The sequence below is a fragment of the Pollicipes pollicipes genome, unplaced genomic scaffold, assembly GCF_011947565.3.
Source record: "Pollicipes pollicipes isolate AB1234 unplaced genomic scaffold, Ppol_2.1 Scaffold_3447;HRSCAF=4054_pilon_pilon_pilon, whole genome shotgun sequence".
Classification (NCBI taxonomy): Eukaryota; Metazoa; Arthropoda; class Thecostraca; order Pollicipedomorpha; family Pollicipedidae; genus Pollicipes; species Pollicipes pollicipes.
The window spans coordinates 36638215-36666014 of NW_023596297.1; the positions used below are offsets into that span (position 1 = coordinate 36638215).

Genomic DNA, 27800 nt, shown 5'->3' on the forward strand with positions numbered 1-27800 from the left:
CAATCGCGGCTTTGTAGCAGATAAGGAAGTGAGCCCTCAGGCCCGCACCGACACGGAGTCGGCAGTGCGGTAACTGGCGGTGCCTGACTGACATGTAGGCCCTTACCTTCTCAGGAGCCCCCCCCCCCCCCATCAGCGCGCAGGGCCTTCCTGCTGCTGGCATTTGAGTGTCCGGCCCTGCGGGCCGGGGCCCCTGAATGCGACCTCCGGCCGGCCTTTCGGGCCCCTTAAACAGGCGCTCTAGTCGTGGCCCCCTCTGAAGCCACGGAGGCACGTACCCCCGATTCCTCCTGCCTGTGTCTCTGCGTGCAGGGCATGCGTTCACTTTGCTTGATGAGAGAGAATGGGCTCGCGTGTCAGTGCAAACAAGATCCTGTTTTAATGAGTTACAGTCTGTCAGTTTATTTTGCAAGGCTCCTCGCCATCCGCTCCACCGTGCTACACAGCCCACCATCAACAAATGGCGGAGAGATGAGATTTATGTGAGCTAGTCAACATGATTGCTGGCCAATTTTGCATTCATACGATGACGCTTCTTGTTGGCTGCACCTACGGACTGCACCTTCAGGATGACGCGGGTGCTCAAGGCGCCGTTTGGTCAAGAGCACAACCCTAAAAGCGAAAACACTGCCACGCTGAAGCAATTGCACCTTTTTAGTTTTCAACAAAACCTCTTGTCGTCCGGCCGATTTTCCCCCCAAATCTCTCGTTGTCCACACTTTTGAGTGGCGGACAATATCCGAGCAAATGTTACAGCACTGTATTTGTACCCGTAAGGCATGTCAAACACTTGACAAACTACGCGTCACAAACCATAACATTATCAAACATGAGATCACATCTTCGCTCTTTCCGTCCCACATCACATAATGTCCCTCTAGCAGCATAGAGCATAATAACTGAAGCTCGTGCTCAGTTCCACCCATCCAGTCGCGGTGTATCCCCGAAGGTACGGAGCGTGGCCGCACGAATGGTACAAACCCGGCGGCCTAATCCCCGGCCCAGCCGTCCCTGCAGAGCACCAGGATCCGTCCGCCGCGCCTCTCGTCGGAGGCGTGCGCGTGGAAGACGCTCGCACAGACGGTAAAGCCGCGCACCTCCGCCGCCAGCGTCCGCCACAGCCCGTCGAAGAGGATTATGTGGCTGGGTAGCCGGCGGCCGGCTGGCTCGGCGGCCGGCTGCGCCAGCAGGGACGGGTACTCGTGCCGCAGCCAGCGCAGCGGCCCGCTGTAGAACTGGTCAGCCTCGTCCACGTAGTTGGCGGCGGCCGCAAGGTTCGGCTCACACGTCAGGAAGCGGGTCGTCACGTTCAGGTGCAGGTGACTGCCGACGAGACGCCACGTACACCGAATCAGTCCGGGATTCAGGGTCCGACACTGGCCAGCACACAGCAATCGGCAACTCACAGCAGGGCGGGGCGCGCTCGGTCCCCCGGGCCAACCACTCCACACAGATGAGGCGCTCCCATGAAGGTCAGCCTCCAATGTCTTCTGATGTTAAGTCAATGCCCGTACGTAAAGAAACGATTATGCGAAGCGCATGCTGGTAACCATCCACCTAACCCCACCACAGGCACTCATTTACCTGTACAAAGGTGTGCTGTGACACGGCATCAGGTAAAGAATGGACGCCTTATCCAACGGGCCGTCGTGCAACCTTGTCACCAGTTGACTAGTGACATCTAGCGGGCCACGTTGATGAACGAGCCCCAGGTAGAGGGCGGCAGCGACGTTTGTGAGCAAAATCAACAGCTTCAGACCTGAACAGCACCTGAAAAAATTGCCGTGGTTACGCACTCTTAGAAAAATGTAGGTCACCAACAGCAATTGCCTTACACACACAATCGCAGAGCCACAAAAGACTTATGTTCACCAGTGGAACCTGGATTATGGAACCTTGTGCCCTGGGCTTGTGGCTACATGAACTGTAAGTTGTATTCCCAGGTAAAATTAATGACACGGTCACATGCTAAACTGTAATTTGAAACTACCTGCAAAAACATATGACAGTACAAAATCTTAGCATTTAGTATCCCAGACTTCCTTCATTAGTTGCTAATGAATCGACTTGTTTTTAAGTCTTTTATTCAGTCAAGGGAACACCACTAGAATTTGCAAGTGCAAAAACAATCAGCAGGCGAGACCACAGGTAAAACAGCCCTTTCGAGCCCCATCGAGTGATAGCGTCTTGGTCAGCGCCAGGTCTGGGATTGGCCAGCTTGGAGAACAGCAGACATGGTCCACAGCCGTTGGCGCGGCACATATGGATGAGCTGGACTTTACTCATTATACTCGTACGACTCCCTCAAAAAGAGGCGTCTGCATTAAGTCACGAAGTGGCCCGAGTGGATGACGCCAGAATGGTTGGTCACGCCGGACAGGCTGTGCTTACAGCCCCCCTGCCCAGACCACTGGATGAGTCAAAAGTGGTATTCGGCTCGTCATCATGGCAGAGTACATTTGTGGCAAGTCAAACACCCATCCCATACCCCAAATCATTTGGCGCTCGAAGGTTGTAAAAATGTGCTCCACAACCCTGAAACAAAGACAAATGCTTCAACCCGAATGGTTGTTATCCTCGAATTTAACACTAATATAATTACAGTATTAGTGAACATAACTGCTTCTTTAAATAATGTTTGCGGGGAACACTCGTCATTGCCAGAAAAATATCACCGATACTCGGCTACTATCGTTGACAATTTTGACAGCTTGTGTTGTGTACATCTGCGTGCAGTTATCAGCCTGGTTACCTCCTGTTGGTTCGACTGAGCCAGGAGAAGCCTTTGCCAGCAAGTAACGCGCAGAACGGCCAGGCTGGCAACAGAAACCGAAACTCCTTGTGTGGTAGGGCGCTGAAACCATGCGTCACACAGATCAGTGCACGGAAAAGCTCAGAAAGCCCTGGGCACGACAATGGGATGGATGGCAGCGACGGTCTGCTACGAGAATCCGGGTCGGTACGCGATAACCTACACTTGCCAGAGATGGGCTCGCAGCCCAGCGTAATACAATACATCTCTTGCACACAGATGGGCTGCGCGTCGCAAATGACGCATGATGGGTAAAACACACCACTTAAAAATGGCGTCAGAGACATAATGCATGGTTCAGCTTTGGGGGCAAGGCTTCCTCTGCACAGTGTATAAGGGCACAGCAAAGAAGGACCGAATCACCAGCCACTTCAGAATTACAGAGGCCCTGATCTCGATGGATGTCCAAAGCAAATATCAATGACTGAGATGATTAACCACAAGACGGCCAGCGCACCTGAAAACGCGTGAAACACTGAAGCGCGTCCAAACGACACGTCACCGAAAAGCGCGTCGTAGGTAAGGTCAGGAGGGGCGCCAAACCGCGTCGCGTTACCTGTACACGGTCACCAGCCAGAGCAGTGCCGCCAGGCAGACGCCCTCGGTCCGGCCGGGCCGGCGCGCCGCCAGCAGCGCCGGCACCGCGTGCAAACCCAGCAGGGTCGGCAGGCTGGCCGTCAGGTGCGCGTGCCACGGTGACGTGCCGTAGTGGGAGGCCACGCCGCCCAGCACGTTCCAGCGAACGAAGGTGATCGGGCTGAAGAGCGGCGCGCCGTGGCCCAGGGAGTCAACCAGCAGGCACGCTGCCGCCGCCGCCAGTCTGGGGAAGTCGACAACAACACTGCCACCAGAAGCGCCAGAACAGAGCACAGTTACCGGAGACGACGAGCGCACATTAGCATGGTAGAGGATGAGCTTAGAGCAACGTCACAGGGAGAAACCAGCACAAAACTGGCACTAGGAAGATCGCAGAGAGCACAATACCGTCAGCACGGAGCACGAGCACAACCCGAACGCCATCACCACGACATGGATCGGCGCGGATCGCCACCACCAGGCAAACGACCGTGGACCACTTAAACTACGGGGAAAATAGGACAAGCAGACAACATCGAAATTCATGGTGGCAGATGCAAAACAAAACAAGTTGGATACTACCATGCCTAATGCTCAGATGCTCATCACTCACCACGCCGAGCCATGTAAACAGCTTCAAACGGGCTAGATCGGAGGTCAGGTGGTGGTCAGCGGAGGGCGGGGGCGGGCGTGGCCGCATCACCTGACGAACGTCGTCAGAGACACCTCTCACCCGGCGGCGGACGAGGTCAAGAGCAGCGCGCACTTGTTGCTCGTGTAGCTGAAGTCGGCCAGCCACAGCGGCAGCCAGGTGAGTGCTGCGGTCGGTCGCAGCACGGCCGCCAGTGCCCCTAGCCAGAGGTAGCCGCGCACTGGGTCGCCTGACGAACGAGACTGGCGGGGTCAGGGTCACGGCAGGTCCCCATCCATAGGTAGCCGCGCACTGGGTCACCTGACGAACGAGACTGGCGGGGTCAGGGTCACGGCAGGTCCCCATCCATAGGTAACCGCGCCCTGGGTCGCCTGACGGACCACATGCAGGGTCACCTGGCGAGGGCTTCGTCCGGCCTACAACCACCACATACTATTTGCTGGAAAATCACAGGCTGACAAGCTGTGGTCATGACAGCTGGTCGCATCTGAACTACTGAACATCACGCCTATGAAATGCGTGCGAGTGTGCGTGCGTGGCGCGAATGTGTTGCACTCAAGTATGATGCGAATGTTGGAACCCCCGCAAGCGACCACGAATAAATATGTTACTACAGAATATATAGTCTCTAACAGTGCAGACCTCGGATGTCCCCCACTGCCAGCCTGCTCACCCAGCCACGGTCTCCACGGGTACCGGCGGAGCGCCATGGCCAGCAGCGCCATCTCCACGGTGTTCGCCAGGGTCCGGGAGCCGCAGTAGAAGAGGCACCAGGAAGTGGCCAGACTCCAGGCCGTGTGGCCAGCCGTGTGTGAGCCCCACAGCCGGCGGGCCGCCTCCACCAGCGCCACGTCGCCGGCCCAGGTGAGCAGCGCCACCAGCAGGCGCGGACTGTAAACCTGGGGCCGGCCGACGGACGGCGCCGTCACAGTGAATACGACGAGCGAGCAGGCCATACGACGAGCCGGACGGCCACCAGCCGCTCTAGTAGCCAGGCCGAGTGCATGCTTTATTACTGACGTCCATTGCACAGTCGACAAGAAACACTGAAGGTCTGGCGCACACATTTGCCTTGTTGGTCTGACTATGGATAACAAAACATCAAATGCCTTATCTTTGGTGCAAAGCGAGAAACCCGGCGCCGAAGTACGCATAGACCGCTGTATGGCTGGCAGTTATGTTTCCTTACTACACTCCCGGCACCAGATGACGGGTACGTCGGGGGCCCCCGGGGGCAATAGTAAGTCGGTGCAGTGTCCCATCCAGCATAGCCAATCCATGGTCCCAGAATACAGACACATTTCATTCCACACCCATTAACCGGAGTGGCGTGACAGCTCTGTACCCATACCAACATTTCTCTACTGTCCATGTTCAATATTTGTAAAATCTTGTACAGTCCTCCAATCAACAGTGGTAGAAGGTAGCTTCGAATCCCCTCTCTCCACTCCCATGTACTGTAGCCATACCTGAAAACGTGGGGCAGGCTGATGATGTGTAAGCACTGTTTAAAACATGGCACACACTGTATTTGTTGTATGGCCAGTTGCATGCTAATATCAGAACCCGAAACACCATGAGGAATGTCATCAAATCTCAAATCTTCCACAACCATGCAAGCCACATATAAGCAAAAGCTAAGTAATATTTGCAAATAAGCTTGATGTTTGAGAACGAAATTGCTCTGAATACATTACAGTGTACCAAACAAACAGGAAGTGTCTGCAGACCAGTCAGTGCCTAAAGCCAAGCAGCCTAGTAGCAGGACATCACAGCATACCAATGTGAAAGAAGCTCACGCATCTAACATGGCCTGCTGTTAGAGCTGATGAACAGACAGACAGAGTGATTGAATGAATGGCCTGCCCCTTTAGTGATAAGTCCCTGATCAGGCTTGCCAATCTGGTAAATACTAAAGAATAGTCCCCTGAATCCACTTCCCGACTCCCAACTGTCTACATGGTAATACGCACCTAGGTGTTGGAACTGGAGCAATAGGTCACTGTGGTTTCATGGACTCAGTAGCGCAGGCAGAGGGGAATGGGGCACACAGGGGGAACGTGCCGCCCTTAGATTCCAAGGGGTCTGGAGGATCCCTCAAGACATACGATTAAGAGCCCGAAACGCCGGCCAGATGTCGTATTCAGGAGCCCCGGCCCGCAGGGCTGGGCACTCAAATACCACCCAGAGAGCCCTGCGTCTGATCAGGGGCCCCTAAATCGATGAGGGCCGATATGTCCTCAGACACCGCCAGTAACGCACATCCGACTCCGTGGCGGCGTGGACCTGAGAGCTTATTTCCCGAGCAGCGGCAAAGCCGGAGCCACTGATTTACATTCGTCGGGCCCACAGCGCCTAATGCGCCTTGTACTGGCAAGGGGCACCAAGTCGGCCACAGGCAGTGTTCGAGAAGGCCCAAAGAGCCTGGAGGGCCCACCAGGTCCGGCGATCAAGGGCTCGATTGGACCGTAAGGGCACGAAAGCCTGGTCGGGATCTTATTCAGGGGCTCCGGCCTACGGAAACGGATCCTCAAATGACCACCACGCGGGTCCTGTGTGCCAATCATGGATACCGAGTCGCTATGGGTCTATATTTCGGTCAGACACCACCGGAACCGCACAGTCCGCTCGTATTGGTATAGGCCCGAGGGCCCATTTCCAATCAGCTACAAGGCTGGAGCCAGAAATTTACGCCAGTCAGGGCCCGTGTATCTGTCTGGGGCCCACAGCACCTAACAGAGGACCCTGTGCTTACAAGGGAATCCGATCCGACTAACAGCAATGCTCGATGAGGCCCGTTCGCTCCGTCAGGGCCAAGGCCGGGGGGCACGGGGGTTGGAGCCATTGCGTCGATCAGGGGCCCATGATGCATAACAGGAGCTCATGTTACGGCTAGTGACCCCTAGTCGATCATGTGCTTTGTATGAGGAGGTCCGAAGAGGGTCGGAGAGCCCCTCGGAGCCAACGATCGAGGACCCGATTGCACTCGGGCCGTAAAATGGGGAGCGCCCGTGACATGTGTCATGCAGCGTTCAGCGCATGCTTTCTTCAGTGAACTGTCTACAGACTCGACAGAATTGATCTCGCGGTAACTTCTGGCTTCTATTCCAGCCAAAGAAGACAGATATGAAAACCATCAAGGAAAAGCCCTCAATGCCCAAATGCCCTCACAAACGAATGGCTCTATTCAGTGACTTTTTTGGTACTTTACTGTCGCAGATTTTTAGGTTATTTCTCCCCTTTGGCTATCAGGGGCCCTTTGTCAACTGTGCCCTTCCATGCCAACGTCCTGGCTGCATGTATGGATGGGCGTCATATAATTATGTCCTGGCGTGTTCAGGCTGAAATCTAAACTGGACATGTATGCACATGGCAAAAACTCACAGAAAACAACAAACAGCCAAATGCTGCACTAAGTATGATGATGACAGTGTCATGACAACAATGCTTGCATCACGAAATCCAGATATATCATTGCGATATGATACCTGTCTAACCGCTGGATTCAGAAACTGCCCATCAGTAAGAAAGCACGCGGAAATTTTAACAGAAACCAGCTGGCAATAAAAGTGTCATCCTTTGTTCAGAAAACGCATCACACGTTTTCAACGCACCATTCATGCAATCACCTTTATTGAATAAACAAGCCATTTTCTTACGAATATTATGGTCATGCCTCTCCACAAGTTTTAATGGAGAGACTTGCTTAGCACGAAACAAGCTTACCACATTTTATAGTGCAGGTAAACAGAACCAGAAACACAGCCTTACAACAGCACATGTGGAAAATTGCTGCACCCTCAGGTCTCAGCAAAGGATCATAACACATGCCCGGTGACAGACAAGGAAGCTGGGCACCACACACTGATCTGACAAAGTTGAGCATCCGCGGCATATCGTAAATATTATGTATACGAACCCAAAGCTTATCTTGTGGGCAATCTCCAGAGACTGCCAGTACTCATCCGGAACAAAAGATGTCTGTGTTAAGACAACAGATGCAAGCCTGATTGCCAAGAGCACTAGTGTCCATTTCTTCATATTTGTAATCTGCAAGAGAATGCAATAGAGCATGGGGTATCAAAACTCGCAGGTTTCGGCACAGTTTTGGTCACAAAGTGACGCGCATGCACGGAGATGTCCAGGGCATTGATCTAAACAAATAATGGATGATAGCAATGAAAACTGGATTCTGTCTTCCGTATACTGGTAAACAACAGCTCATACGTCATCTGTTGCGTTATTTGTCTAATGGCATTTGCATCCACATCTTCGCAGTCATGACGGGATGGGCCTTCTAAGGCCCGCCCGCCACCAGCAGGTGGCGGACGGCTGCCCGGCCGGCGGTGTGGCGGCAAGGTGCACTCAAGAAGACGGAGAAGCGGCTGGCGGCCCTGCAGGGCAATAACTGTCTAGTCCAACAACGGACCTCCGGCAAATCGGGCCGCCCAAACTGTTACAAACGTAGCACATGTGTTTGTGTGTTTAAAGAGTAGAGCTGTAGCGACCGTCTCATCGCTTTCGGGGCTATTGCCACGCATTAGAAGGCGCCACTTCGACTGAATTGTTCAAGTCCAGTACGGGTTTCCCCTTCAGGCGGGATGCCAGACCGGCCAGAGTGGCACAAACATGGCACATGTGTACCAATGTGACATATGAAGATATCTATCGACCATTCTATCACCTTGGTGATTGAACATGCCATTGTACAAGCGGTCTGGGTGGCTGGCGACCGGCCGGACGATACTTGTCCATAGTCCAACGACGGACCTGCCGGCGAGTTAGGTGCAAGACCACCCAAACTGGTACAAAATTAGCACATATACATGCATATAAAAATGATGGGCATGTGCTCATGGGTCTTTGGACTTTGGCATTGAACTTGTGACGTTTTCTTTGTAAAAGCGGTCTGAGCGACATGCAGCCACGCGGAGAAGTCAGGTATTCGGGAAGGTCAGGTCAATGTTATAGGCTGCGCCCTCCCCAACCCGACTTTGAAAGTGCCGCCCCTGCGGCGAGCCACCGAGCACGAGTGGGACCGAGCCCAGCTGGCGGTGACCTTGGCCGAACGTGCCGTCCGGGTGCGCGGTGCGCCGGCGGCGGTGCCTCGGGGACTCGGAAAGGCCTCCCCGTAAACTTCTGAGAATACCGAGCATGGCGAGGAGGGGACGGCTTCCATCCAGCCCGGCTAGAGCTAGGGCGGTGATGAAATTTCAGGATGTGGTGAAAGAAAGACGGCTTTCTCCAACAATCTGCAGGGGCGTAATTCCGGAACGACAGTTCGGAGGCTGAGCCGCGACAAATTCTGAATACTACCGCCCCTTCCAAACCACCACCGTCTTACCTCGGACTCGACACATTTTTCTCTCAATGAGGGGGCGGTGGTTGGGAGAAGGATGGTGGGTGGGTGAGCGGAAGCTTTCCTATTATGAGTTTGGGCGGTATCGCATCTAAGGCTGCGGACTGGTGCGTTACTGGACATGTGGCGCTCGTCGACCAGGCGGCCGCCGTCACTCGGAGTACTTTAAAAATGGAAGCATGACCACTCCATTCCAGAAAGCGATCGAATGGTCGAAAAATGCCCCCATTTTTCGCATGCGTGCACGCATCCAATGTTTGCGCTTTGGCTGGATTTGCATCTAGCCTGCAGGGAGGTCTCTTACTGGCCCTGAGCAATTCAGCTGAAGTTGCGCCTCATAATTCATGAGTATGGACCCGAAAGCGATGAAACGTTCGCATGGCTCTCGAATTTGGGCATATACATGCACACGTGCTACGCTCGTACTAGTTTGAGTGGGCTCACACCTAAATCGTGATATTTGTGGTAACTCCGTTGTTGGGAATTACCACAAGTACTCCAGGAGGCAAGTTTCGACCGGACGACCGCCTGTCACTCAGAGCGGCTTTTAAAAAAGAATATTAGCAATGCCAGTCACCAAAGAGATAAAACGGCCGACAACCGCCTCAATACGACACATGTGTGCGCACATGCCACGTTTGTGCCGTTTTGGCCCGTCTTGCATCTATCGTGCAGGAAGGTCTCTCGATGAACTTGGGGCAATCTAGCCGAAGTTGCGCGTCATAATGATTGACATTGGGACCCAACAGCGATGACATGGTCAGTACAGCTCTGGCATACGCACGCACATGCATACGTGCTACGTTTGTAACAGTTTGTACGATTTAATTTGCCGGGGGTCCGTTGCCGGAGTTGCCAAAAATCGCCCGGCAGGGCCGCCAGCCGCTTCCGTGCTTGCTCGAGTGCACCTTGCTGCCGCAACGCCGTCCGGGCAGCTGCCCGCCACCTGGTGGTACCTGGCGCGATGGTCTCTAAGCAGACCTATCCCTACTGCCCAGCGGACCCTACGTGGGTACAGAGAAATGCCACAAAGTAAAATGTCATGCAATAGTTAGCTTTGTACCCTATGCCTTGGCAATCTTTAAGCCAAAAATACTAGGAGCATCTAAACCAGACATCAGGTGTAAATCCATCCCGGGGTGGAGGGACAGGGCCTTCACAAAGAGGATATGCCAATACCCCCGAAGGTTGGAGCCCAAAATGCAATCAGTGAGGGATCAGAGGAGCCTCAATGTTTTTAGGTCGCCATGTGGCCCCACAGGCAGCGCAGAGTTTTACAGTTTTAACACAAACACATCTGGGTGACTGGTTAACTACCCTTTTATTAGGTAGTGGGGGGGGGGGGGATATCTTCTCAACTCTCCAAGTACAATGGCATGATGGCTTTCACTGCAGTCTTACCTTCATACCTGACCCTAGGCCAATAGATTATGTTGCAATTCCAAATTGAATTGTTTTTTGGCCTACAAAATGATCTCAGAGGCCTCTGGCTTCATCAAACCCTACATTGTGCATCAGACTGAACAGTTCCCTACAAAATGTTTTTGCTGCCAGCCACAACTGACTTTGGCATACCATAGGTTGACAGCTTTACAAGGTGCATTCCATTTTTTATACCAAAAGATGTGCTACCCAGTTACCCAAGTCATGCAAAGTGTGGTGCAGCTACACTTCACATCAAACAACTATGTTGTCTATGCCTTTAGGGTAAAATGGGACCACCCCAGCAGGGTGTGTGGTAATGGCCTATACCCAAAATGATTGGCATCCATACCTTTCTAGACATGAAGGTCTGTTCACTCCTTGACTGATGCCACTTCAATCTTTGCATGATGGATGCAACTTGGAAATGCAAAACTTGGACTTAACTCTAAATCACAGCTGGCAGAATGTGGAAGATTTACAATAAATCATGGTTACACTCACATCCAGATGTGAGAATGAAAGTAACAAGTAGAGGAATCAAAAGTCATGTGCAGGTAAAAAGGGCATTTACACAAAACCAACATGTTGAGAGCCATGACTGGAAGACATTAGATATAAGTTGTACTAGAGCAAATGCGGTCATAGTACTTTTGCAAAAATGGGCAGCAATTCACCCAAACTTTTTGGTAAGATATTTATTCATAGCAGCATATGAGCAAGTTCAAGCTGCAGATGCTTAGCAGCATCCCATTTTTATAGACTGTGTTATAGGAGTGTACAACTGCGGACTGAAATGTAACTAACATGTAACATGTAACTAACATGTAAGAGTTTTACATGTACATTTCCCTGTCCTGACACTAAGACTTACAAAACTCTGAACTCTCCTAATTCTTCTACTTCATGAAGCTCCATAGCAAAAGCATCATCATCAACATAAAAACACCAACCAAATGCATTAATAGATAGGCAATGTGTTTAGTGATGTCCTAATGAACTGATCACCACCAATCATGCAATATTTAATATGCTCAAGGGCAAATATCATCTATGATGGCAATGCCACAGCAGGGTCTGATATTCAAGATGAAAATGCTGCAGAGTAAACTTCGAGCAGCCTTGCCAGATTTCTATATGAATGCCAAACAAGGGCATAGTACCCAAACTGAATTGGGGGAGAGGGTTAACAGTTAAATTACCCTACCTGCCCTAACACATGCTGACAAACAGACTTCCCCCTTCAATCCCAAGTTGGCGGAGGGGGGGGGGCTGAACACCAAGTTGGGTTAGGGGCTGAAACCTAAGTTGGGGGGAGCTGAAGCCCATGATGGGGGAGGGGGGGGGGGGGGCTGGAGCCTCCCCAACTGAATAGGAAACTAAAAGCCTGATGCTAAACCGTTTGGCCAGTGATTGCATGATTACCTAGGTCCTCACACCGTGTATTACAGAAGCAGGAGAGCATACCCACCAAGCGTCGCTTCCTACACCCCCGCAATTCGAGCCCGCACCTCCCGCACCTTTAATCTATTAGCTTAGCCGCATCCACGCACAAAGTCCCCCTCCCCCATAACCACATTGTCGTAGCTGCGCTAAATATGGCAGCCGGCGTTGCTATTCTTTTTCACACTCAGTGTGATTTGACATTTAATTCATATATTCCTGCATGGAAGGCCGTATAGTGATAAATGAACAGGTCATTGAGTTTACAACACAAAGTTAACTTTTATCGCATTAATATTGGTAATAAAAACTACCCACAACAATGTCGTTTCCTACGTTCTACGGTATTTGTATAAAAAGGGATAGCTGTTGGTGGCTTCTCGCGATCCAGCCACGGTTCTCATCGTTCACATTTGAGAGCGTGATGGGATACGGGCGCTCTCAAATGTGTGTATAATTAAACTAATTGCATTTGTAGTCATCCCTCCATTAGCTCTGGATTTAAGACCAACAGTGGAGACATTTTGCCCTGGTGCAAGATTGACTTAACTTGAACGGAAGAAACGACTGAACGACGATATGGTGAGCCTATTTTTATCCCCGCATGCTTTTGCCTTGTCAAGCTGGGAAAGGTGCCAACAGAGCGGATTGATCGAGCATACGTGGTATTTTGAGTTGTAGATACAGATAAAACGTTCTGCTCTGGCGCGAGATCAACCGAACTTAAACGGAAGAAGCGATTGACCGACAGCGACTTGGTGAGCTTATGGTTTCCAGATGTTTTTGGCCTACACGGATGGGGGAGGTACAATAGCGGAATGATGGAGCATTCGTGTTGTTTTGAGATGTAGCTATTTTCAACCCTCATCAGGGCTGGGAGAAGCATTGGTGCGAGGATGGGGCGCCCATATACCTACACGGTAATCAGCCACCATTTGACTTGGGCGCGCATGCAGTGCCGGTGCGATCAAACCTGCGGTGCGGACCAGGTAGCCAGACACGAACACCCCGGAATGAGTTCACGCAGGAATAAGTACGTCAGTGGTGGCGCTGATCCCCTGGGACAGCTTAAGGAATTAAACGACGCCTTCCCAGCCACGCAGATGCATAGCTGTGGCCAAATGCACGGGTGTCGACTTGTGTTCTTTGGTGGGAGCCTGCCCTCCTCCCCCAATATTGGCTAGGCCGAGGGGCTCGGGAACGGGTCATGTGTTGATGGGGGGGGGGGGGGGAGCAAAGACAAATTAACCCTACAATTCTCCCTGATCATTTTCTCTTCATCGAATTTCGTGCACTTAATTTTGAAATTTGGTGAAAAGGGCAATTTGTTTTATTGTTATATTTGCCATATACCGGCTCAGGCTTAAGCATTTGTCGCCGTTGGTGCGGTTACCTGATTTGTGTTTCGACCAATTTGTTATGGCCGAAGAAGACCGAAGATCCCATCCCACCTATCACCCATTTCATACAAAACCTCAACTCGTCTTTCGTTGCGCATTTTGGTGCATGGCTAGCACGCATTACTGCTTTTACTTCAGCGTCTGTCGCCGTTTGAATAAAAGCCTGACACCTGTTTCCGAATTTTACAAATTTTGCCCCCATTTCATCGGCGTAACCATCCGTTAAATGTTACTGGGATCCGTTTTTGTGTTGGCGCCGCTTAATATAGTCATAACAGCCTCCACACTTTTTTCATTTCCTCAAGCACCAAACTATTCAGACTGGAATTAGGTCGTCGGTATCATTAATCTTCCCAACGGGAACCAGAACAAGTCTCAGGCATTTTTTTTTTGCGCCTATGGTGCGTGAAAATTTTGGTAAAACGTCTGTCAGCAAAAACGTTTCGAAAAGCAAAATTCCGTTCGAACTTTTCAAACAAGACTTGAATGGTTTGCGATATCCTTAGCATTTTCAAGGAGCTTCAAGCACGTCCGAGTTTTCCGTGACGGTGCCGATGTTGCAGTATGCATTCGCCAGGAAAATGCGTTACCCATGCTGAAAGCTTCCGCCAAGTACAGAACAAGCTCATTGCGTTACTTGCTGCTGCCTGACCCTGTAGAAAATAAAAGCTACTTCCTCAACATGTACTCCTGCACTGAGGATTTGGGCCTATATGTGTGCTGCACGTCATTGCGACATTTCATGAAAAATGCTCATGCATTGAAGTGGAGGGCACCGGTAAACTTCTGACAGTATGTGATAATTTTTTAGCCCAGAATAGGATCAGATTCTGACGCCATATGTTTGCTTCGCAACGGTGCCGACCACATTGCTGGTCAGCGAACAGCTAAATTATCCCATAGCACGCCATGGGAAAGAACGACCGGTGGGGCCGGCAGACAGTTCTATATTGAGCGGCAGCTGCATTGCTGCTCTCGGGTGGTGCGAATCCCAAAGGATCGCTTGTTTGGCGGAGGATAACCTCATGCTAGTCCGCCCTTATGTCCACGAAAGCTTCTTGGTAGAATGATGAGGCGGGCAGCACAGCCTTGGGAGGCCTTGGGAAGTTTGGCACCTGTGCTTTATAGAATAAATTGGTCGAGTACATGGTTGTGCTTTGGTTTCTTAACAGGAGCGACATTTCACCCTCATTTTCATGCACCAATCCTACACAGCACTTTAGTTGCAAATTGACTTCTTACCACTCAACAGTTCTAAAAAACAAAAATTACAGCTAAACCTTACTCGATGGCGTTGCATGACCTTGACCTAGACGAAGGTAAATTATTTGGCATGCCACTTACATTTCTACGTACATTATTTTACGAGAAGGAACAGCCATAACTATGAAAGAAAGACAGCATTTCGAAATATTTTCAGTACGTATCACCGCCTATTTAGAAACGTTGCTCCTCCCGGTACTTTTGACTTTGTAGGTCAATGACACCAAATGCATTGACCCGATTTCAACTGCGTTTGTTTGTTAAATTAAGGATTTTTTCGTTGAAAAGTTCTTCAAAAAGACGAAGGAAGGGATGAATTTTGATTTCTCACATTTCTTATGTTTGTATTAATGTTATTCAAGTTCAATGCCATAGATCGCTCAATCAAATGCTTAAAATGACCACTTGTGAATTACTTCATCGGAAATGATACATCGTGTGGCACCTTCTGCCCAGGATATGTTTTATGAATAATCGCACTGGGATAACAATCCGGGTCTAGTCGAGCTTGCACGGAACGAAAGGGTTCAGCATCCCTATCATGCTAAACCACATCAGAACTTGAGCCTACAAATACATTCTGCTAGGCCAGAGCGAGCCATAGCTCCAGTCCCCACGCCCAGGTACGTGACATTCTGTTACCTCGTGGGTAGCCAGGAAGTGGGGTGCATGGAGACCGGCAGACAGGAGCACCACATACAAGCATCAAGACGATGTATTCATTTACTAACTTGCCAAAATCCCGTTATGTACGCCTGAATCGTGTCTTAGAGGCCTCATGGGTGTTGTATTTCCTTCACTCTGTTCACTTGCTACCCAAAGCCCCATACTTTTTTTGCAAACGTCGTACCCATAGCCGTACTCATACTCGCAATCTTCCCAAAATATTTACCAACCCAGCCCATTACCCATTTCACTTGGTTACGCATGGGTACCCAGCCCGTTAAGTACTCTAAGTGTGACGTTGCACTTCGTATCGTCAGGCCCATAAAAAGGAAAAGAAGAAGAAGCTGACCAAGGAGGAGAGGAAGCGTCTAAAGAAGGAGGAGGAGGAAAGGAGAGCGCGGGAGGCAGAAGAGGCCCGGTAAGTCACTGACTCCGGCCGATCCTCTCGTGATGCGCACCACTGGCCAACTGTAGATGGGCTGTTTTCTGGACCGAGGGGTCGCTGTACAGATGATGCGTGTGTCTGTAACTGTGCCACTGTCAGGGGTGTGCCAGACAAGAGGACGCAGTGGACCTTTACGGATGGGAGACTCGTTATGGACAATATTCCTGTAAGTGTATTGATAGCACAAATGCGAGTGATGCTCGGCGGTTCTGGTTGGTGTTGTGCCCACTGATCACCTGCGGGCGGAGGGTCTCGCCATGTATTGCAGGTGTCATATTCAGCCCACTGTGCGTACAGTCGGTGAGAATGTGACTTAGTGAATATCATGACGGTATTTTGATACGGGTTGTGTCATATTTGCGTTGGGTACTGGATAAAAGACTGCGGCAATGGTGTGTCGGGACAAACGGAATGGTCTTGAGTTGGGTGCGTTCAGTTTAACCAGGCCACCTGACAACTGGCATTCAGTTATTCTAGGCTACCTGACTCGCTAACTGCACCACAAGGAGTCTCGTTTCCACGTGGATTCCGTTATATTTAATCTCACTTATTTTTTAGCCTGGCTGGTTCTCAACAATGAATGGCGTAAATATATCGGGAATAAATGTATCTATTTATAAGATTTTCTGCAATATTGATTTGATGCCTATCTCCATCACCAGCAGCGTTTAATTGACCATCGTAAGCAAAGAAAGTTTGTGTGCTGAAGCGCAAGCAGTGAGGAAGTACCGCTCTGCTTCCCTAATGTCACGCCCAGATTGTCTGTATGTAAAAGACCATTCCACGACCAATCGACCGTGGATAGATGCATTTAAGCATGGCCCCGTCCAAATTTGGCGAGACGTGTTTTCTTGGGTAAATATACTGCCAAAGCACGATTCTGAGAGTTAAAAGAGCCGTATGGCGTACCGATAAACAAGCAGGAGCAGGTGAAAGTAGGTGACGTCGTCGCGAACCCTGGTTGCTTAACAAAAATAGTTAGCGGAGCATATTGCATGAAGAAATTAATGGGAAAGCTAAATACCTATATTTTTCAAATATGAGTTGCATGACATTTAATGTCATCTAAGTACTTATTGTAGCCTAGTTTGACCTTTGACCTTATTTTCTAAACAAAACATGGCGTCACAAATATCCTAAAAAGTTATTAATGAACTAAAGACCGATTTATTGTCGTTCAGATCTGAGAAGAATCTGAACCTGAAAAGAAAGTTCAGAAGAATCTGATCGACTCAAAAGGATCAATCAAAAGAATCACTGAAGAATCTGAAAAAAGAATTTGGTGGCATCTCACCTAGACTGGTCCCCTATCGAATTTGAACACCAGCGGATCACGCACGGCGGCATGCCATGAGCTGACGGGCGGGTATATCGGGTGGCTGGCATGATCTGCGTTGAGAATTGTGATCGTCACCCTGAAACCAGCTAGGACTTTAGAACAGCGCATAACTGAAGAATGTATCGTCATCGACCTTACGTATCTGTCATACATCCCAAGTCACGTAGATAGATAGCCAAGTCACTCGTTAACGACGTGCAGCAATATGTATATCACCAGTCCCAAACTCGTCATTTATGGCAGCAAGTTATGCCATTGATCATCTGTGCATGTTACGTAATGTGAATACAAAAAGCAAAACGAACACGTTCAAATCCCTGGTTGTTTGTTCTGCACCGTGGGTCCTGTCACAACCATGTTGTGACAATGGATGTTTCGTACTGCGTTCAATCCATCGCGGCATTACTTCGGATGTTCGAGTAGTTGTGCTCATTGATTTACCTGCAACTGTGATGTGTTTCCCCAGGGTTGATGACAGCTGTAGCTGTGCGTTCCTCTCAGCACTCCTGCATTTTTAACCTATATTATAAACATTGCGCTGTTTTTCGGTTTCATCACCTGTCATCCAGATGAGAAGTACGTGTACACATATGCCTGGCAGATGAATCGTGAATGAAACGCACAAACTTGTGCCTCTCCTTGATGTGCATGGTAGACAATAGACAATTTCATCAGGTGCGTCCATAATTTACGTATTCACCAACCAGCAATGTGGTCGGTGCAGCTGCGAAACGATCATATGGCATAAGGATACGATCCTATTCTGGACTAAACAACTTGGCATATCCTGTCAGACGTTCAACGTCGCCCGACTTCGATGCATGAACATTTCTCATGGAAGTTCGCGGGGACGGGCAATACACGTATAGGCCCAAATCCTCAGCGTGGGAGCACTTGTTGCGGGGACAATTTTTGTTTCATGTTGGGGCAGGCAGCAATAGGTAAAGCAATGCACTTGTTTTCCACTTGATGAGAACTTTTCAGCATGGAGAGCGTCTTTTCCTGGCGAGTCAATACTACGGCCGTTGAATGACTTAAGCATCACATATGTTGCAGATTATTTCACTGACCAGGTCACAGACTGTTCTGAAGCATGCTACAAATCGAGGCATGCTGTTGAGTTGGCTTCCATGCTGTTGAGAGGGGTTTTCCAGTGGTATCCTTGGACTGGGTCTTAAGTGGTTGTAAAGTCACGGTACACGGTAAGTGATGTAAAGTAAAGTAAAGGACTGGGTCTTAAGTGGTAAGTAAAAGTTGGTGGGCATTGGACCAACATTCCGTCGAGGCTTCGAGATGGCACTGAGCTTCCTCCTCCCTTCTTGAGCCGTTGCGTTTTCACCAGGCCCCCGTATAAACGTAGGGACGTTTCAAAAAGTGGGAAGGCAGACTCGTGGTGCACGTTTCTGGGAGACAGGCCCGCTAACGAGGGGCTGGGGGAGGGTGGGGTTAGGGATGGAGGATTTTGTCCGCTCGTAATTCACAAAACACATTCTAGAAATAATTCAATGTCACGGCTGCTATGCTAGGTATACATCCGCAGCTGTTTCCCACTGGTGCACGACATTGCTTATTCGACTCATCTATACCATTCAGCAAGTAAGACTATCCAGCTTCCCAAGATTATGCATCCATTTTAATATTGGTTTCCCTGGGAATGCGAAGTTGCACAAGCGGGTAGGCATTTAGGGTTATTGGGGAGGCATCTGCCCCTTAGGGTAGATACCAAAATACGGCCCGGGCACAGCCTGGTCATAATTTCGAATACAACTCAATGGCCAATGGCACGCCAGAGTTTTCATGCGCCTATATTTTGCCGCCTGCTTTTCAATAGATAAAATTTGTTCTATAATTTTAAGCGGAAACCAGCTCGGAGGCTTAAAAAACTTGCTGCCATAAACGGTGTGACCATGAGACCAGAATTTCTCATCTAAGAACCCAGGCCACCGAATGAAAACCTTCTTTCAGATACTCCTTATCTGAGTCCTGCTCTCGTCCACCGTCCACGGCCACTCCCTGGCCCGGCGGTCCATCCCCCCCCCCCCCCCCCCCCCCCCCACCGTCCAGAACTGATCGTATGACTGCTTTGATGCATGCTTATGGATTAACCTCACTTTTTATTGGTGTGTAAAACATACATTGGGCGTTTGCCACAGTAACCTCTTTCCCTATTACCTTCCGTTACAACCACATCACGGTAGACAAAAAGCTTTCAGGAAGCCGCCTGCCTTAGACATGATCTAGTCTACTCGGCACCTATTTGCCTCTTATTTAACGAAGCCGCCTTGATCCGCTTTTGTGGATATGGGCAAGGCCAGAGCCTAGCTAACGTGAACACAGGGTTGATATAAACTCCCTGATAGTGATTGTCCTAAAAAAAAACGCCGAATATAGCCCACTTTTTAACGAGTCTTGCTCTGGGGGGAGGGGGCGCCGGATTGACAAAGGCCCCTGAGGTGAAAGCCTCTCCCCCACAATCTGCAATTGCCGGATATAGCTGGCTTGTTATCGAAGCGCACTGTTTGACGTTTATTGTTATTTTGTCACACAACCAGAACAGAAACAAACCAGCAGCTATCGCTGGATCAACTGTTTGCATTTTGAAGTCTATAAACTGCGGAAATCTGGTGCTTAACGACCGCGTGGAGTAAATCACTGGCGATCTTCATTTTACATTAGTTCAGGAGACTTTTTCTTGAATAATAGAACCCAAAAGGTTTGCCTGATTTTTTCTGTGTTCTTCAGAGATATTGTGGGCCCCTGCATATAGATTTAGAGCAAAACGATGTCAAAAATTTGCATTGACATGGATAACCCATGCACGTTTGGAAACGTTCAATATTCAGTCGGAATCGACTACTGAGACAAATTATGTAACATGGTTCTGAACATGCGCCATCACCAAACTTGCAACAACCTTTACACCGAGCGTTGCGGTCTCCACAGGCGGCGCGGCGTCGGCCCGCGGCTGACGTTAAACGGTGGCCAACGAGCAGACGAAAAGATGGCGTCTCTGAAAGAAGCGTTCTTGAGCGCTTAGAGACATGACTTCGTGCATATACACGGTAGTCCGGGTGTATTTCACCTGTGGGGTTTTTGAGTTGATAATAGGGATGGATCAGACTTCACGTCCCCGGAAAGGGGCGCTGGAATCTGGTGACAAAATTGTAAGATTAAAGATAAAATCTCCGTTTTTCGCGTTGGTGTAGCTGTTAGTATGACCAAAAGACATCCTCAAAATTGTTTTAAAAACATACGGCCCGGCATAATCTGCGTGGTTTCAGTATATTTTGAGAATTTTTGAAGCATTATATTACAACGGTCGTTCCTGCGCGCACGGCGCCCGGCACCTGGTGCTACCTGCAGCAGCCGACGCTAGTCGGTTTGACGAAACTGCAGCCCCTGCCATCTTTTCTCTTGCCCCTGAGATTGCGAGCGTACAGGGTGTGGAACTGTTTTATGCCATTTGTTTCACTTATCGATTTTGCGAAAGAATGAACGTTTCAGGCGAACGTGGGTTGGCCTTTTTCATTTTTAACCTCATTTCGATCCACGTAATTCAACACTCTGAAACCCGTTACGCTTTCAGGGCAAGGGGCAGGTGAGTAAAACGCTAGGGGGTACATTACCCTTACCGGTCCAGGGTTGAAGGGCCACTCCGTCCCAGCGCTTAGTGCATTCCGGCTGCTATTCTGGCTACACGGGGCCGGGGCCCCTGGTCGGTCTGGGGTCCTTGAGGAACACATCATACCATTTCAAACACCATGAACATACGCTGAGGGGATTGTTAGTAGTCACGCAGAAGAACTAAGGCTACATAAACAGACAAAACGGAACCTTTGGCACTAAAGTAGCCTTGGGTTTGACCCTAAATATATCTGTTCGCCGTACATGATGGGATAAGATTCTGCCATTACCACATAGAGTAATTGTGTCCAGTGCAACTTGGGGAAGATGACTGGTGAACTAGGTAAATGTGGGCATGCATGTTTAAAGAAGTACAAATGTAAGCTAAACAAAACCTAAATCTGAAAAAGTGGGGGGGGGAGCAGCTACCATCGCTGACCCCCTGAAAAGTGGGAAGGGGGCGGCGTGACTCCACCTGGCCGCTCTGTTCTTACATCCATGGTCCCCTAAACGGCGAACAATTTATTGACGAGCGCGGTGCCGTCGTCAACCCGGTAAGTAAACTGCAAAGATGTGAACGAATTGTGCTGTCGGTACAAAGTAATGCATTCATATACCACCATTTGATTGCGGTACCCGCTTAACACACGCAGGCGTGGGCTGATTCCGCCTGTTGAGCAATTGCATGGACAAAGAAGTTTATCTGTTATCATATGAACGAACGGCAATTTTACAGCGTGGCTACTATTGTATGCAATTGCTCCAGGGTGCGTTCTGTAATTAGGACCGTGGGAATCATGATCATGAATCAATCAGCAATCGCGAGACCATGATCTTTCGATCCTTCCGGTCTCGGCCTTCCTTGGCTGAGCTCGACCCTGCCGTTGATCGGGATTTGTGTCCATAGATTATGTGGCTCTGACATACCCACTCGTTGACGGGTTTGCATCATTTTTCGAAATGGTGGATTACTGTGCTCTTTATAACAAGCTGGTTGCGATTAATCCCCAATGTCTATGACACCCGTTAAAGAGGAGTTCTATAGAGAACTGTCGGTGATTTCTCGCAAACTCCTTGTTGCTTTGTGTTTCATGTCAAACCGCTCTACAAATATTTTCAGCTTGGCACGGACGCTCAGCATATTTGTAATAACATAACAAGCTAACAAATCTTGTTCGTTATGATGGCAAACGGTTTGTACCGCACTCATCGTATTACCACTACGCCACGCAAGCATTTCTTTTTATCGTTTTTCGACTTTTTTCAGGCGATTCTTTGCATTGAACTTTCCCTAGAGGCACCTGATGAAAGACACAAAACTGCAGGTCTTTATTTTCCCGACCTTCCTGTAATGAGACCATACACTCACTGACCGTTAATTGGGCCCCGGCCTGATTTACTCTAAGACGGCGCCTGCTTGGATGTGTGCTGTATGGAAGTTCATGTGTGCGGTTCTAGGCATGCTGGGCTAGCACTTTTCCTTAGCTCCAGGCCAGATCAGAACAAACGAATGGAGCTTTAGACCAGTGGTTCGCTTCTGCTTCTTCCCATGTTGAGCTTCAGCTAGACTCTACATAGTGGTTATTGATGTGCTGCGAGGACTCGGAGCGCACGACATTGCCATCCCGTCGGCTCGAGAGGGACAACAGGTACATGAGGTCTATTAACACGCACTCGTCATTCAGACATTGTTCTAGGGTTCCTGAAGATTTGGAAAGTTAATGGTTCTAACCAAGATTGAAACGGATGATTCTAAGGTCCCGATCACAGTTTCTGACGCAGTGAGCCGATCGCACCTGTCCATCCGATACTGGCCCGTCGGCTCATTGCGTACCGCCGTGCTGAATCCCCGAATGTTGAAATTCGATTTGCGACGGATCTAAAAAAGATCCCAACGTTTTTGTCTTAGTCTGGGCGGCGATAAATTGGTCTTCAATTGCATATCAGTTTTGAGAAATCGAAGGCACGATATTTTCCAGAACAAATAGATCAAATGTTAAATTAAGTGAGTATAGGTTAACAGTTGACATTAAATGTTCATTAACCCATGTTTCAGAAAGGTATAATTGCTATGCTTTACAGTGAAATTTCCCCAAACCTTATGCGCTGTAAAGTGTTTTCGTGCAGCGAGATGAAAAATAAAGTTATTGACGTCATCACGTGTTTTCATCCGCTCCCAGTTCCTTATCGGTATGCTGCACAGGTGTAAAACTTTGGAACCGTGTTTTGGCCATATAATTGAGTTATACACATGTTTTCGTCAAATCTGAAGGGTGCCGTCTTATCCTCCGGACGATGTGTCGTGGAGTGACCAAATCCATTATTTCAGGACATTCAGTGTGTACAATTAGGCGTACAGTTATGTTGTGGAAGGGGGCAGTTGGTCTGACACGTTACCAGTCGTTCTATATGCATCGGCAACAGGGCTTAATGCCAGGCTCGTTTATCCTGATTACTCTAGGGCTTGCTCGCAGCTTCTGGTTATATATCACCATTAGTATCATGGCATGTGAAATAAGGTGCCCTTGGTTAGACGGCGTTCTTGAAAGAGCTCTCGTTTTCTGAACCGCAGCGGCACCATTTTCTCAGACAAGTATTAATATTTAATGTCGCTTCAGGCTTTCGGCTCCAAATCGCTGCAGCAGCATAAGCGTTGACTCTCAGAACGCCAGATGACTTGCTGGTTCCAGACACCATGTATGCCGTTCCCCGATCCCAGTAACGGTCTGCCCGTGACAGCCCAGGTCCTGGAAGGCAGACCCACGCCAGACCTGTGCACTCATACTTCACAAGCACTTGCCCCGTGATCTGATACATCTGTACCCCACGATGAGTACGGAATAAGGAAGGGCCCAAGCGACCTGCTTTGCCGCAGCACGGTATGCATACACACGTGCCTCCGCGAACCCACAGCCAGCTGTCAGCGCGTTTGGTCTGGCTGAGGTGGTCACATCGCCCGGGCTCCCCCATAAGAATGAGACACACGGAATCCGCAGACTGGCACGAAGTCTACGATTGCACTGATGCTCACCGCTGGTCAGCTAACCGCCAGAGGCCCGTTCCTCACTGATAAAATTCGCCCAGGTCTCGGAGCATCTGGAGTGGTTAGCTAAACCACATTTCCAACAAGAACGGCTGTGGTACATGATAATGTTGTCAGGTAAGTTAGTGACGGATTCCTTCTGGAGCAACAGTCGTACTTCTCTCATAAAGGGCGACCGATATTGTTTTGTCCCAGCAACGCGTCGCAACAATATCGTCGAGGAACATTTGCCAGCTTACCGCGTCGTTAGCGAGGTAACAAAATTGTTTCGGCTTCGTAAGTACGATGGGTAAGCCACAGGTCACATGACCACACAGTGGGTTTCTTTGAACACGGCGGATGCCCGTGTTCGTCAATGCAGAGCGTATTCGCCGGGCGTGCCGGTGCCGACGGTCGGCTGACCTGCGATCGTCTGGCAGGGTGGCCGTGTGCTGTTGGCTCATCATCGCCGTCGCCGCAGGCTGCAAGAGGAGGAGGAGGAACGCATGCGGGTGGAGACCGAGCGGCTGGAGGCGGAGGAGCAACGATTGCGCGAGGCCGAGGAGCGCGTCCTGCGTAGGATGCAGCTTATCGACACAGACGAAACGGTTCGGCGCACCCAGGAGGGGCTGGCCGAGGCCCAGGCGCTTGAGTACCAGAACGATCGGGTGAGGGAACGTGTTGTCGCGGACAAGGACGAGCTGCACCTGCTTGCTGGCTGTCACCTCCGAAGGCTGCTTAATGAGCACCTTTAACTATCCTGTACTCTAGGGCTGCTCAAAAATAACTTGCTCTGGAAGTGCTGCACGTTGTGAAAATGGCCATGTCTTAGCTGCGAATAAAGATACGCATTCCCTTTCACGCAAAATGTCGTTAGATTGATCTATTCAAATTGGTACTCCGAATTCATTAGAGCTGGTGTTAAGGCACATTTCATCGTTGAACCTTCAAGCATAAAATCAAAGTATTTGGAGACTTTTAATAGCCTTAAAGCTGATTTTTGGGCTATTGAAGCCACGTTGCAGTGCATGTAAGTGAAATTGCTGGGCTTTAATTATAATCATACATGCCACGTTGCATGCAGAGGATTTTTAATTTTTCTCAGAGAGTCATGAGCATTCCTTAGCGCCTGTTTCCCCAGCATCGTTTTTCGTTTCCTTCTGCCGGCTACCAACCCGCTGACGTGGGATCATCATTCCTCGGCCTCGTCTCCTTACCATGGCACTCCCTAACGGCGACCCCGAGGATAAATTACTCACCTTTGGCCGGCTCCCCGACGTTCTGGTAGTGCTCGATTGGCGGCGGTCGCAACACGCGCTAAGCGCACTGTTTGTTCTTGCGCGCGCGCTTCTTCCGGTTTTGGGATGGGTTGTGCTTCAAAGCTAAGGATGTTCGCAGACGTTTGGTTGCTTGGAGTACCAGTTAGTAAGATAACGTGCCGCGTGTTACCGAATTCAGGCAAAGGGATCTGATGCATAATAATTCGGAAGAATGACAAAAACAGGCATAACCTTTCGTCGTTTGCATTGGTGCGCCAGAAGCTGTCATTTTGCAATATGTTCTGTCAGTGATGAAGCACAGTGCGGTCTTGAAGTTGTAAAAGTATTTAGGTTGTTCAGTGCATCGGCAAGGAACATTATTCACACAGGTAAGACAGTAGTAATAGCCTTATTCCTCGGAGAAAAAAAAAGCAGGAGAATAGAGACGTAGATGGGTTGATATTTCGGCGACATGCCTTTATTGAAACAATAGCAAAAGACTTCTGCTATTGACTGTACGGTTGCACTGACCATACGGTTCGCGTCCAAGTGTTAACTACCTCTGACCAAAATATATACCTATCTAATAAGTTCAGTGACTTTTTAGGGTCGATGTCGCAGTGCAGAAGTGATATTTTGTTCTTTATTTTAAGTCGCTATTGTATAAGTTACTTCCACTTAGCTTTGTGGTCAGTGTCAAATACCTTCTTAATCCAGGCAATTTGGAGGCTGTCTTGAACTGATGGATCTGGGACCCTCAAACCTTCCACGTACAGACGGTTTTTTTAGTACAGCTCGTTTATTTTGTCTCGTGATCTACTTCAAATGAACCGGTAAATTGTCGTTTCTGTCGTCTTTAAAAGCAACCTTTAGGTTTTTCAAATACTGTCATGAGATATATGAGTTATGAGAGGGCCTCGACTTTATCACATGCACGTTTTCATGGACTGCAAGGCTCTTTCCGAAACATGGGCTCAGTTTTTTTGCGGTCGCTCTATTGTTTCATTTTGCAGTCGCTCTTTTGTTTTGGCCAGAGAGGTATTACGTCATATAAAAGCCACACGAATTTCGCCTCCTCAATGACCGTGTTGTGCTCGACGTGAAGACAAACATGACCATTGGCTTACTCGTGCCGGGAGTACCTCAGCACGAATCGCCGCATCCACGTGCATCAGTTTGCTTTCAACCTGCTTAACGCGCGCTCGGGTTTGGGGGTCAAATTGACCCCACCTCCTAAAGATATTCCCGGAATGACTTCCGAGCGGCGCGGCGAAGCCGCGCCAAATCTTGCGTAGTTGTAAACAATTGAATATCGGATCGTCTGACATCAAAAATTTATATTTACCTTGTAAGGTCGCTTACCTATGGCAGCTCAAAATCAGGCCATGGTTTTAGCGAAGGCACGTTCTAGGGAGTCGTTCAATTCGACCAAACAACGGAGTGTCAGAAGAAGCCAGAAATCTCTGAGACACTTTCGTAGGCAACACAACAATTGAATAAACAAATAGCATTGGCCTAGGGTCAGGCATGAAGGTCAGATCAAGGTCAAAACCAACCTGTCTTATTGCTCGCAGGCGTGCTGTATGGGCTGGTTTCTGGCGCTCATTTCGAATATATTGATAGCAGGAACCGTATTATACACCTTCCATGGATTTCTTATAGGTTAGAATAGGTCACTGACCTAAAATGACCAAGGTCAACATTTTGTGTTAGGAACATACCGCCTAGCGTAATTGTTATGGCCTATCCAAATGCCGAATCAAAATAGCCTTAGATAATTTTAGCCATCATGACCTTTAGAATGTCAAGCGAGGTCACTGACCTTAATTGAGCGTGTGACATTTTCCTTAGAACACTTGCCTAGGTTCTAGGGGCCGTTTGGAGACCAATTTGGGATCTGACCCTGTTTGACCTTATCTGACCTGAAGGTCATGACCTAGGAACTTCAAACCTTGCCCTAAGCAAGTTCACGTACAGGTCAACACACCCTGTCAATTTTGTGTCCTTAGCTCTTAAATCCCCAGATGTCAGGGGGAGGGTGTCAAACTGATCCCCTCTACCCGAGCGAAGAATATCCAACCAGCCATCCGTGCGCGTGCTAAAGGAAATGTTCTACAGCTGAAGATATTGAAGCAAGCGTCAGATCTGCTTAAACGAACTCACATAACTATTGACATACTTTTAAATGGGAAAGACTGCTGCGGACAACGCAATTCATCTGTTCAGTAAACGTGCTCCTCATCATGTTATTGTTTGATTACACCATCGTACCTGACACAATTTTCAGTGAGAGCCAATTGACGGCCGGGATATGTAAAAATCGTGCTCGCGAATGTCAGATATGACCGAATCGACACTAATTTGTCTTGGTGTTGATCACCGCGTGGCTAATAGAAAGGCAAGATTGCAATGGCGTTATTGTGGTGTCGTGGATACCTGAGCGATCTTGAAATAGTCTCACCGAAAAAGCCTGCACGTCTTCGCGGACTCGTAGCTCAGAAACTAGAGGGGTTTAGGT

At 49.2% G+C, this 27800-nt stretch overlaps 2 protein-coding genes across 7 annotated transcripts in view; one reads left to right on the forward strand and one right to left on the reverse strand.

Annotated features, from left to right (window-relative positions):
• Positions 1-418: 418 nt before the first annotated feature.
• LOC119091798 (GPI mannosyltransferase 3) lies at positions 419-12382 on the reverse strand. 6 transcript variants are annotated; one of them, XM_037214673.1, is made up of 9 exons: positions 12342-12382; positions 7960-8090; positions 5392-5509; positions 4714-4939; positions 4122-4269; positions 3369-3632; positions 2753-2854; positions 1585-1770; positions 419-1323 (listed from the first exon to the last, which is right to left on the reverse strand). In XM_037214673.1, exons 2-9 carry the CDS (start codon positions 8079-8081, stop codon positions 990-992), a joined length of 1500 nt encoding a protein of 499 aa, XP_037070568.1. In that variant the 5' UTR covers positions 8082-8090; positions 12342-12382; the 3' UTR covers positions 419-989. The 6 variants fall into 6 exon arrangements, with proteins under 6 accessions (XP_037070568.1, XP_037070567.1, XP_037070570.1 ...); XM_037214672.1 differs by having other exon boundaries at positions 12293-12355; XM_037214675.1 differs by having other exon boundaries at positions 6014-8090; positions 12293-12355.
• Positions 12383-15998: 3616 nt separating this feature from the next.
• LOC119091775 (dynein intermediate chain CFAP94, axonemal) overlaps positions 15999-27800 on the forward strand; it is a gene marked incomplete in the record, with an annotated part of 89629 nt that continues 77827 nt past the window's right edge. The window contains 2 exon segments of the mRNA XM_037214642.1: positions 15999-16011; positions 24505-24691. Coding sequence (XP_037070537.1) covers positions 24530-24691 — 162 coding nt within the window.

Coding starts and splice junctions, on each gene's coding strand:
- LOC119091798 (XM_037214670.1), bottom strand. CDS start 5,655: ATGGTTGTGGAAGATTTGAGATTTGATGACATTCCTCATGGTGTTTCG. Junction 2,855..3,368: donor TGGCTGGTGACCGTGTACAG/GTAACGCGACGC, acceptor GCATGGTTTCAG/CGCCCTACCACACAAGGAGT. Junction 1,771..2,752: donor CTCAGTCGAACCAACAGGAG/GTAACCAGGCTG, acceptor CAATTTTTTCAG/GTGCTGTTCAGGTCTGAAGC.